This window comes from Acinonyx jubatus, chromosome B2 (genome assembly GCF_027475565.1).
Source record: "Acinonyx jubatus isolate Ajub_Pintada_27869175 chromosome B2, VMU_Ajub_asm_v1.0, whole genome shotgun sequence".
Classification (NCBI taxonomy): domain Eukaryota; kingdom Metazoa; phylum Chordata; class Mammalia; order Carnivora; family Felidae; genus Acinonyx; species Acinonyx jubatus.
The window spans coordinates 2,527,034-2,538,939 of record NC_069385.1 but is presented as its reverse complement, the minus strand read 5'-3'; the positions used below and the strand labels follow the sequence as shown (position 1 = coordinate 2,538,939).

At 50.9% G+C, this 11,906-nt stretch overlaps 1 protein-coding gene across 3 annotated transcripts in view; it reads left to right on the top strand.

Annotated features, from left to right (window-relative positions):
* Positions 1-11,230: 11,230 nt before the first annotated feature.
* The window catches only part of CEP43 (centrosomal protein 43), a 30,687-nt gene continuing 30,011 nt past the window's right edge, over positions 11,231-11,906 (top strand). For 2 of the 3 annotated variants that reach the window (XM_027056476.2, XM_053221992.1), the window contains exon 1: positions 11,237-11,418. In XM_027056476.2, coding sequence (XP_026912277.1) covers positions 11,317-11,418 — 102 coding nt within the window. In that variant the 5' untranslated portion in view covers positions 11,237-11,316. Of the gene's footprint in view, positions 11,419-11,906 lie in introns of all 3 variants that reach the window. The other variant, XM_053221993.1, reaches the window with a different exon arrangement.

Here is an 11,906-nt window from a genome sequence, read left to right as displayed (position 1 = left end):
CCGGGATTGCAGTTGTCTGCTATATTCCTGAATACACTTGTTTTTTTGCTAGTAAAATGACAGTTTTATTTTTTGAGGTTCACACTTAGGCCCAGGCAAATTCCAGTAAGTGTTTTCGAGGAACTTGATAAGCTAATTTAACATCTTACCTGGATGAGTAAAGGCCCAGCCAAGAAGAGCCACAGCATTCCTGAAAAAGAAAAATAAAGTGGAAGATCGCCCTGTCACACACCAAGCCCGCCCTATTATACAGTTATAGTGACTTAACCTGTGTTACCGGGGTAGTTACAGGCCGACATGCAAATGGAACAGAATAGAGACCTCAGGGGAGAACTCATGTATGGGACGGTGATTTATGTTAGAGACCGCGTTGCCGGTAAGCGGGTAAAGACGGGCATCTTCAACATACATAACAGCGCGATAATTGTTTGTGTATGTGGAAAAGTGAAATTTGATCCCTCCCGCACTCCAGCCACAAAAATCAATTTCAGATTGGTTAAGGATTTGAATATGAAATGCAAAACCTTAAAACTTTTGGAAGAACACATTGAATAATAAGTTTCTAATCTTGGGTTACATTAGGATTTTTGAAAAACAAAGCCCCAAAAGTAGTAACCATTAAACGATGGTAAACACAACTACATTCACATTTAAATTTTCTGCAAACACAAAGAAACGGAAGAGGTAAGCCATCATCTGCCACGCACACTACCAGCAAAGGGGTTGGTGTCTGTAACATACAAAGAACTTCTGGAAATCGGTCAGCAAAACACCAGCTATGTGAAAATGGGGCAACAAGAATCTCAGAAGAGTGGCTGCGTGTAGCTCAAGATGAGAAGACACGGAGCCTCAATAGTCACTGGGGAAGTGCAAATTTAAAACACAGGCCAAAAGCAGGGGCCACCTGGGTGGCTCAGTCGGCTGAGCGTCCGACTTCGGCTTGGGTCATGATCTCCCAGTTCATGGGTTCGAGCCCCGCGGGGGCTCTGTGCCGACAGCTCGGAGCCCGGAGCCTGCATCAGATTCTGTGTCTCCTTCTCTCTCTGCTCCTTCCCTGCTCATGCTCTGTCTCTCTCTGTCTCAAAAATAAATAAAAAAAACATTAAAGGGATTTTTAAACACAGGCCAAAAGCAAACAGGAGTTTGTCATATGTGTTGCAGGATTTTTTTTTTTTTTTACCTCAACACCCAGATTCGTCGTCTCGCTGCTTCGAAGAATGAACAGGTGGACACAGAACGAGCAGCAGGCATAGGTTTATTAGAAAGGAAGAATATTAGGAAAGCTCTCGCTACAGAGACGGGGCATTGAATGCCCTCGGACTGTAGGCAAGAGTCCTTGTTTTAGAAGGTTCTGGTCGGCCCTCCCCCCTCCCTTCCCTCTTGTTCTCTCCCAGGTCCCACCCTTATTGGCTTGATAGCTCTGGGTGCTGGGAGGTCCATTCCTGATTGGCTCACCTCGGTTGTATGAGGGCTGGTCTATGGCCATATCATTCCTTGTGGGTCATATGTTTCATGGTCTATTTCTTATTTTTCGTTAGATCTTTTGTCAAATTCCTGAGGGGAACCTGAGGGGGAGTAGGTGGCGTCTGTTTCATGCTGGAGAGGAACCTTACCCTTGAGGGGGTCTGCAGTGGTCAGACCCTCCCAGCATTGTTCCAAAATGTGTTTTTCGCGACACAGGGACCTCAGGTCCCAACCTTTCCCCCTCTGCCTATTTTACTCTATCTTTCGCCATCATATATGTGCATATACAAATACACGCGAAAGACATTTTAAGAGGCTAGAGGGTTCCTTCAACGGATATATCCTGATCTTTGTGTGTTGTGTGTAATTTCACGTTCTGGAGTATTTTGTAGAGTCGCCAACTGAATGAGCCCACTTTTCGATTTCACTCACGTTATAGAAAATCAACGCCCATCCATTTTGGAATTAAAATAGCACTGGCATCTCATGGTTTTAATCCATTTGTTTTAGTCCTAACGCATTGCTCAAATGCCGAGCTTCAGGGTCAAAGCTATTTAACCAATGGCTGAAAACAGTGAGTCAAAAGCAGTAGCAATTCAAAGTAATTTTTAAAAATCCCGAGTCTTCAAGTCTGAGTTGCACACGGCTCCTGAAGCCCAGAGAATGTGTATTTCCAAGGTGTGAATGCACCACACACCGATGCGGTACCAAAGCTCTGGCTTCTGGACCAATCAACCATGGGGAGATATGCACTTGGCCACAAAAATGAGTAAATTCGTAAAGAGGAGAGGCACCCGGCTGGCTCGGTCGGTGGAGCGTGTGACTCTTGATCTCGGGGTTGTGAGTTTGAGCCCCACGCTGGGTGTGGAGATTACTGAAAAAAAATTTTTTTTCATCTAAAAATAAAATAAACTCAAAAAGAGAGCTATGCATTGCAAAGCTAAACAAATACTCAGAAGTAGTGGAAAGAAGAAAAACACTTTCGCGTTGTTCTCGGTATTGAAGAATACCTAGTTTAAAGGTACCGGTTAAAGGGAGGGTCCGTTAACTGATACCAGTGGCCATCAGCCTCCAGGTCCTGCCTTTGAGCAGCTAGCGAAACAGGCTGAGAAAGGGGACCGCTGCCGTTTGTCCTGGTCCACACTGCCCTCTGGTGGCATCGACTGTGTCTTTGGGAGGGTGGAAGCAACTTTCCTAGTTGTTGTATTCCTACCGCCTTCATTCAATCCTTCTGTTCTATTTTAGCTAATTAAGTTACGTCATATGAATCTTGTAATGCTAAAGAATCAGGAACTTGCTATGCCAAGAGCATGCAGGTGGGGTGTCTGAAGGAATTTCCCTACGGTAGCCTCCAGAATTCATTCTCAGAATCTAGGTAGAGAGTTTGCTTTTGTGGCTCATTCCTGTCTTTCAAACCATCTTCCGTGCCCGTTCGTTTCTGCAGCCTGAGTCCAGACCCTTCTTTTCTTTTAAAGCAAGTTGTCTTTATTTTTAGGGGTCAATCAGAGCTACATCGAGGAAATATATATTCGCACAAAAACTCGACTTGTGTGTCGAAGCAGGCTTATACATGAAAACCCAAACTGGAGAATAGCCTGTGTGTCCATCAATCTATGAACGGATACATAAATAAATGTAGCCATACAATGGAGTATTACTCGGTAGTAACGGTAATTCATTCATCGCTGCTAAGAAACGAAGTCAGACACCTACTACAACATTGATGATCCTTGAAAACATTATGCTAAGTGAAAAAGGCCAGTCACAGGAACTCACATGTTATATGACTTCATTTATAGACATAGGTCAGAATAGGCAAAATCACAGAGACCTCAAGCCCATCGGTGGCTGCCTCGGGCTTCCGTGACTGCTAGCGGGTGGGGGAATTCTCGTGGGGAGGACAGAAAAATTTGAAAACTAGAATAGGGTGATGTTGCCCACTTTTGTAAATATGCTAAAATCATTGACTTGTACACTTTAAATGAATGAATGCATGAAATGTGAATTACCCGTCGATAAGGCTGTGAAAAAAGAGCGATTTGAACGAAGAGCTTGGATAAAACAAAACGACAAGCTGTGCATTTGCAGTGTTCTCCGACAAAACGCGGAGACGAAATTCGAGAGCACAAGAAGCCAGGTGGGAAGCACATAATCAGTAACACATTCAGGGGCATCTTTTCCATTGTTCCCTTTTAAATGTTTTTTAACCCAGGGGCGCCTGGGTGGCTCAGTTGGTTAAGTGTCCGACTTCAGCTCAGGTCATAATCTCACGGGTCCGTGAGTTCGAGCCCCGCGTCGGGCTTGTGCTGACAGCTGGGCGCCTGGAGCCCGCTTCCGATTCTGTGTCTCCCTCTCTCTCTGCCCCTCCCCCGCTCATGCTCTGTCTCTCTCGGTCTCTCAAAAATGAGGAAACGTTAAAAAAATAAAAATTAATAAATGTTTTTAACCTTTAATCCATCCGCTTTGGTGAGATATGAAAATTAATAAATTATTAGCTCTCTTACCTCTGAAGACAGCCAGTGAATCATTTTCCATTTCTTCCTCCTCAACTGGAGGCTTCTTTGGGACAGCCTTTGACTTCAGTGGTATGTTTCCCTTCAATTACTAAATACATTTTAAGCAGCAGTGTTGAAAACCTCACGTTGACGAACGCACAGATAGTGGTGGCTTCAGCCTCAGGTTGCTCAAGGACATTAGTGTCTTTGCACAGAACTCCTAGCAGATTGCCTTTGCCATAGGAAAATCACACCCATGGGATGGGAAATTCCCTCCTCGTCAACTGCTCTCTGGGGGTAGAGGAGGAGGTCCCTTTACTCTTTTGATAAAGAAGCCATTGAAATGATGCCCTGGCGACTTAGAAAGTTTTCTTCTAAAGCTGCTAAGAGAAACAAAATGGAGAACTGTGGTTTAGCTGAAAGAGGAACCCTAGCTGCTGACCCGGAAAAGGCCACATAAAAGCTGGCTTCTCCTGGTCCACTGGGCTGGTCAGAGCTGTTCCCCTCGCCCTCCCCGTGGCTTCTGGTCTCCACTTCCTCCCTCCCCCCTCCCCTCCCCTCTTCCCTTCCCCTCCCTTCCCCTCTCTTCCCTCCCCCACCCCTTTCTCTCTTCCCCTCCCTCCCCTCTCTTCCTTCACCCCTTCCTCCCCTCTCCCCCACCCCTTCCTCCCCTCCCCCACTCCTCCCTCTCCTCTCTTCCTTCACCCCTTCCTCCCCTCCCTCCCTTTTCTCCCTTCGCCCCTTCCTCTCCTCTCTCCCTCACCTTCTTCCCTCCCCTCCCTCCCCTCTTCCACTCCTCCCTCCCTCTCTTCCTTCACCCCTCCCCTTCCCTCCTTCCCCTCTCTCCCCTCCCACACCCTTTTCTCTCTTCCCCTCCCTCCCCCTTCCCCCTCTCCCCTTCCCCACCCCTTTCTCCTCCCCTCCCTCCCCTCTCTTCCTTCATCCCTTCCTCCCTTCCTACCCCTCTTCCACTCCTCCCTCCCCTCTCTTCCTTCACCCCTTCCTCCCCTCCCTCCCTTTCCTTCCTTCACCCCTTCCTCTCCTCTCTCCCCCACCCCGTCTTCCCTCCCCTCTTCCACTCCTTCCTCCCCTCTCTTCCCTCCCTCCCCTCTTCCACTCTTCCCTCCCCTCTCTTCCTTCACCTGTTCCTCCCCTCCCTCCCTTTTCTCCCTTCGCCCCTTCCTCTCCTCTCTCCCTCACCTTCTTCCCTCCCCTCCCTCCCCTCTTCCACTCCTCCCTCCCTCTCTTCCTTCACCCCTCCCCTTCCCTCCTTCCCCTCTCTCCCCTCCCCCACCCCTTTCTCTCTTCCCCTCCCTCCCCCTTCCCCCTCTCCCCTCCCCCACCCTTTTCTCTCTTCCCCTCCCTCCCCCTTCCCCCCTCCTCTCCCCCACCCCTTTCTCTCTTCCCCTCTCTCCCCTCCTTCCCCTCCCTCCCCTCCCCCACCCCTTTCTCTCCTCCCCTCCCTTCTCTTCCTTCACCCCTTTCTTCCCTCTCCCCCACCCCTTCTTTCCCTCCCCTCCCTCCCCTCTTCCACTCCTCCCTCCCCTCTCTTCCCTTCTCCCACCCTTCCCTCTCTCCCCCCCCAACTTCCTCTCTGTGCCTCCCCTTCCCCATCCCTCCCTCCCTTCCTCCCTCCTTCCCTCATTTATTGCTGTCTCCTCAGGAAGGGTTGATTGAGCCCCGGCCACATGCTGAGGACATGGTCCTCTTGCTGGGCTGCTTTCCCTGCTCCTTTCTTACTTAGCATGTTCCCAGAGCTCCTGTGACCGGCTGGGGGTATTAGGCAAAACCCCTCCCTCTCTCCCTCATTTCAGCCTGCCAACTTGTTGCAGGAAGTGGGCCACACTTCATTCACACTTTCATTCCTTGGCTTTCTGAGTGGATTTGATCTCAGATGCGCATTCTGAGTCCCAGCTGGGTCTCGGGAGGAATAGTAACAATGATAGTAAAGATAAGATATGACGGGTTCGTGGTTATTGTGCAGAATTTACTGATTTAATTACAGAGCTTAATAATGGCTCATTGTAGACAGTAAATGACCACTTTTTATTGAAGTCCCTCCGTATACATACTACTATACCGGGTAACAACTTTCACAAAAGAAAGAAGTGTTTTTGAATAGACCTCCTTCTACTATATTGAATGAAATCTCTCGTAATCTCTGGCTGACTTTTAGAAACTTATATTCTTTTTCAAATTACAATAATTTAATTTTATTAGTTCTTTTATTACACGGCATGTGGCAACATGTTTAAGGAAGTTTGAGCTATCCCATAAGAAATTAGTGAGCTTTTGGGGGCGCCTGGGTGTCTCAGTCGGCTGAGTGTCCGACTTCGGCTCAGGTCATGATCTCGTGGTTCGGTTCGTGAGTTCGGGCCCCACGTCGGGCTCTGTGCTGACAGCTCAGCGCCTGGAGCCCGCTTCGGATTCTGTGTCTCCCTCTCTCTCTGCCCTTCCCCCGCTCCGCTCCCACATGTTCTCTCTCAAAAATAAATAAACAGAAAAAAAAAAAGTCGAACCCATGTTGTGGTGGACGAAGAAGCCCTGGTGACCCGGTGGCTTCCACAGCCAGGGTTCCGCTTCCAGTGCTGACAAATGGGTGTCCGGCTGCCTCCTGGAGAGCCAACCCTAGGTGTGGATCATTGGTTCCTTCCCCCAGTGACACGCCATTACCTGCTGGAACTGCCCCCATTTACCTCTGTCACCGGTACGAACTTTGCCGCTGTGCCCCACTTTCCTCCCCACGCACAGCTCTTGGCTCTCCCCTGCCTGAAGTCTACAGGTAGGAATTTCCTCCCATTTTCTGCACATCCAGATCCACTGGCTCCCCTTTTCTCGCACGTGTCCTGATCCCACGTTCGCCAACACCAGCCATACTCCCCAGCCCTCTCTCTTACTCGTGTTAACCTTTACGTTCGGAATGACCTTTATTTCGGATGGAATTGTTGTCCTTAAGGCCAATCTCAGAAACCAACTTCTCAATAGATCCTTTCTCGATATCAGGAAATAGATGTGACTTCCAACAAGCGGTCTTATTTTACGTGGCCAAACTCTGCGGGACAGGTTGACACTTTACAGCTGAGGGGCCTGAAGCTCAGGACTAGAGGCTTTGAGAATGAACAGACAGAATAAACCCTCAGGTCCGGAAGCAGAGTGAATGCCAAGATGTGCTAGTAGATGCTTAACAACGGACTCTCCCTTTATTTTTTTTGTTTTAATTTTTTTTCAACGTTTTTATTTATTTTTGGGACTGAGAGAGACAGAGCATGAACGGGGGAGGGCAGAGAGAGAGGGAGACACAGAATCGGAAACAGGCTCCAGGCTCCGAGCCATCAGCCCAGAGCCTGATGCGGGGCTCGGACTCACGGACCGCGAGATCGTGACCTGGCTGAAGTCGGACGCTTAACCGACTGCGCCACCCAGGCGCCCCCTGACTCTCCCTTTAAATACGAAGCCCTACTTTATAGCAGTTGGGGATGTCCATAGAGTTTCCTACTGCAGTGGATTTCAAGCTGCGGATGGGATGTCATGGGAGTTTCTAGCTCACCAGGGCTGTTTTTTACACCAGGCCCTGGGGTGACAGTTGGTTGACTTGAACCTGTCATCCTCTTCCCTCAGCTCTTTGAAACCATTAAAAAAAAATCTGACTCCAGAATCTTTAAAAGTACCATTTTCCCCATCTCCAATGCTAGAGAGATGGCTCAAGCCGGGCCCCCCTCCCTCCACGTGTCCTCTCCCACTTTGTCCTATCCACCTGCCGCTGCACCCGCCAGCATTGAGACCACCCCACTCCCATCAGCAACGGCTCCTCCCTGCCATCTGGCTGGTGAGCCATCCAATTCCGGGGCCCCATCCCTAGGACCTGCTTTACATGACCGAGCCTGGGGTAACTGTCTTGGTTCCAGTGCCCCGGAAGCAGACCCTAAGACATAAAATTGAGAGGGGACCCCAGCAAACGGCACAGGGGGGTGGGGGCAATGGGACAAGGCAGGTTGGGATCCTGTAGAGGCTGTGCTATCAGGCAGATTTCTAGTTAACTGGCTCTCAGGTCGGGACCATGGAGGCTAGTGTTGAAGTGCCCTCCCTTCCCCCACTGGGGAGCAAGTCGCGGGGCCTTATCCACTTACACCAGGGGTTGAGGTGCACTCAGGAGGGGGTGTTTCCCTGGCACTGCAGGGCTTCCCCAAACACGGGCAGGGCAAGCTCTGGTGGCCAGAAAACCCGCAGGCAGATCACCTTGGGGTCTGGCAGTTGGAGGATGGTCCAGGGAGCAGGAAAAGGTTCATTTCAAAGGCTTGTGGGCTTTGCCTAACAGACCTGTTACACCCCTAATATTGTGAATGCTGTGGATGGTTTTCCGGTCAACCTACAAAGTTTGGAAGATGTAATTAGGGAAAGAATGTAAATTCTTGACAGTATAAAAACAAGAATCAAACTGACAACATTAGGACCGGTGATGTGGGGGAGGGAGGGGGCGGGGAGCCGAGAGAGTGCAGATATGCTAATTTCCACATCTCCCAGGGCGGGGAGGCAGCAGGTCATGTGTGAAATGGACAAATGATGAGTTAGGTAGACAGTTCAAAGTCACACAATCCCCACCAGTGAAATGAAAAGTAACACATTTTAATAATTAGGAGTTGGAAGATAAATTTTTATTCTTTGGAAGACACCATTCCTGGTTGGGTCAAGATGTAAGTGTATAGCGTTTAGACTGATATGAAAAGAACCAGGGGAACTAAAAACAAACTTTATGGTGGTTGGGTCTAGGGTGTGGTCCTGGGTGGTGGGTAGGTGAGCAGGAAAGATGTGCACACTTTTAGTTTTAATATTTTCCCATTTTGTTTGGATTTTTTGGGTAGATTCCTCAACAAATATTTTATAAATACTTAATGATGAATAACCTGAGCGTTAGGACAATTGTATTTTGCTAGAAAAGATTTTCTTTTTCAGTTCCAGTTGGTTAACGTACAGCGTGATATTAGTTTCGGGTGTTCGATATAGTGATTCAGTCCTTCCCTACCTCACCTTGTGCGCATGACAAGTGTATTTTGTTCGGATTTGTCATCATCAGTACGCATTACTTCCACGGTAACCAGAACAAATTCAAACACATCCTAGCGTAATTACAAAAACTAGTATTTGGAGCACCCTTACACCGAATACTATGCGGGAATTAAAGAATGAGGTAGAATCTATGTGTACATAGAACCTATGTGTACAAAATCAAAAGATAGTCAGGACTTATTAAGTGAAACCAGTAAATTAAAAAGTAAGCGTAGGATGAAAATTATGGAAGGGGAGAAGTATGTGTGTATGTAACATTTCTATATACAATTTTATTTTATTTTTTTTAATGTTTATTTATTTTTGAGACAGAGAGAGACAGAGCATGAACGGGGGAGGGGCAGAGAGAGAGGGAGATACAGAATCCGAAGCAGGCTCCAGGCTCTGAGCCATCAGCCCAGAGCCCGACGTGGGGCTCGAACTCACGGACCGCGAGATCGTGACCTGAGCCGAAGTAGGACGCTCAGCCGAGTGAGCCACCCAGGCGCCCCTCTATATATAGCTGACTGAGCCACCCAGGCACCCCTCTATATACAATTTTAAAAGACGCTACTGGTGGGGAGAAGAGGCGACCCAGTGAGACCCAGTGAGGGTCCCAGGGTGGGGTTCTAGAATCTGCACTTTTTCTTACCAGTTTCCTCATAGTTCTGGATTTCCTCACCTTCCCAACATGTTATTGCAAAACTATGGAAACATGCAGAGTGTGAGGAACGGCACAGCAGCATGTTGAACGTTCGCGTAAACTGCATTGTACCCCAGTATAAATATGCACTTTCTCACTGTGCACATGTGCATATTCACACATACACACATGTATTGTTAACCTCAAAAACAGAAGTCACAGGGGGCGCCCGGGTGGCTCAGTCAGTTTAAGTGTCTGACTTTGGCTCAGGTCAAGGTCTCCTGGCTCCCGCATTGGGCTTCTTGCTGTCAGCCTGTTAGGTCCAAGCTGCTTCTGATCCTCTGTCCCCTTCTCTCTCTGCCCCTCCTCTGCTGGTGCTCACTCTCTCGATAAATAGATAAAACATTAAAAAAACTAGAAGCAAAAAAAAAAAAAACCCACACAAAGTAGAAGGCAGTTATTTTCACCAGCAAAAACGGGTTTATTTGGGAATAACAGAGAATTGCAATTTAGGACATGCAAACCTCGGCAAAACCATAGTAAGTCCTCCAAACAAAGGACGGAACGTTATTTTGTGGAGAAGTGGGGGGGGGGGTGTTTTGCACCAAAGTCCTCTGGAGAAAAGCAGGAGTTCAGGGTGGTGATGATTTCTCACTGGCTGAAACTACAGCAGAGGCTGATTTTTTTCTAGACGATGCAGTGCAGTTGTCCTTGTCGGGGCCTATGATTGATGGTTCTTTCCTGTTGACCACGTTTCTCTTGAGACCTGCAACTGACAATTCTTTCTATAATTGACACTGAATAGTAAGTCTCCCAGTACCTCCTTTCAGTATATCCGGTACATGCTCCCGGGCTCTCTCCCTGTGACATGCGCGCGCACACACACACACACACACACACACACACACACACAGGGATGTATGCACTGGCTCTATCGGTGAGCGTGTGCACGCACATACCTGCATGGAAGTAGAGGCTGTCGGGAAGTGCGTGTATATACGTGTGTACGTGTCTGTGCACGCTATCTCTCGGTGAGGGCGTGCACACACACGCAGGTTTTCACAAGCTCCTCTTGAAGAGCACATTTACATACAGGCATGCATGCATGTGCGTGCAGGCTCTATCGCGGTGCGCGCGTGCACACACACCCAGACGCATGTGTGCACCCAGTTCGGCTCCACCACGGAAGCGAGGCAGACATCAGGACTTTCCCAGCTGCAGTGTGTCTGCAGGGGCAGCCTGCACGCGACACCGGGACCGTCTCAAGCGTCTCGGACACCGACCCTCCACCCGCCCCGCTGCGCCCGGGGCTGAGCAGGACTGGGCGTCCCTTTGGTCGGTGGGAACGCATCCAACCTTCAAAGCACACGATTTATTCATGCCTGCGATGTAGTACAATTTCAATGACGACGCACCGCAGCGCTGCGTCCCCACCCGCACCGCCTCCCTCAAAGCCCCCCGCCTCTGCCAGCTGCCCGCGGACAGCCGGGGCCCCGCCCCTCCCCTCCCGCAGGCCCCCCCCACCAACGCCCCTGGTCCCGCCCCCGACGTGCGGGCGGGCTCGCGCCGGCGCCGGGGGCGTGGTCTCGGCCGCGTCGCCGCGCGCCGAGCGGAGTCGGCAGCGGCCGTTGGCTGTTGGCACGGCTTGGGCGGTTGTCTTGGAGAAGCGAGATGGCGGCGACGGCGGCCGCGGTGGTGCCGGAGGAGGACACGGAGCTGCGAGACCTGCTGGTGCAGACGCTGGAGAACAGCGGGGTCCTGAACCGCATCAAGGTGGGCCGGGCCGGGCCGCGCCTGGGCGCGGGGATGCCGGCCGCCCGCGGGCCGCAGGGTCTCTGCGGGCGGCGGGCGTCACAAAGGGTCGCGGGGCGCTTGGGACCGGCCGCCTGGGCAGCGTCTGGGCCGCGGGGTGGGGGGCGGGGCCCTGCGGGGCGGGGCGGGCGAGCTCGTGGCAGTCCGCGCCGGGAGCCCCCGGGTGGCGCGCGGCGCGCGGGCGAGGCGGTCCCTCCCCCTGCCCCCGGTGCGGGTGGTCGCGGTCCCAGCTGCGGCGTGTCACCCCGGGAGGACTTCTTTCTCCTCGGGCGGCGCCAGAACTAGTTGGCGTGGTCGGGGACGCGAAAGCGGGGCCAGGCCCGGGGGGGGGTGGTGGGCCCCGGGGGAAGGCGGGGGGGCGGCGGAGAGAGCTCGCGGGGCGCCTCCTGACCTCCCCGCCGGTACCTGCCCGCCGTTGGTTGTCGTTGTTTGGCTTTTAGACGGTGGGG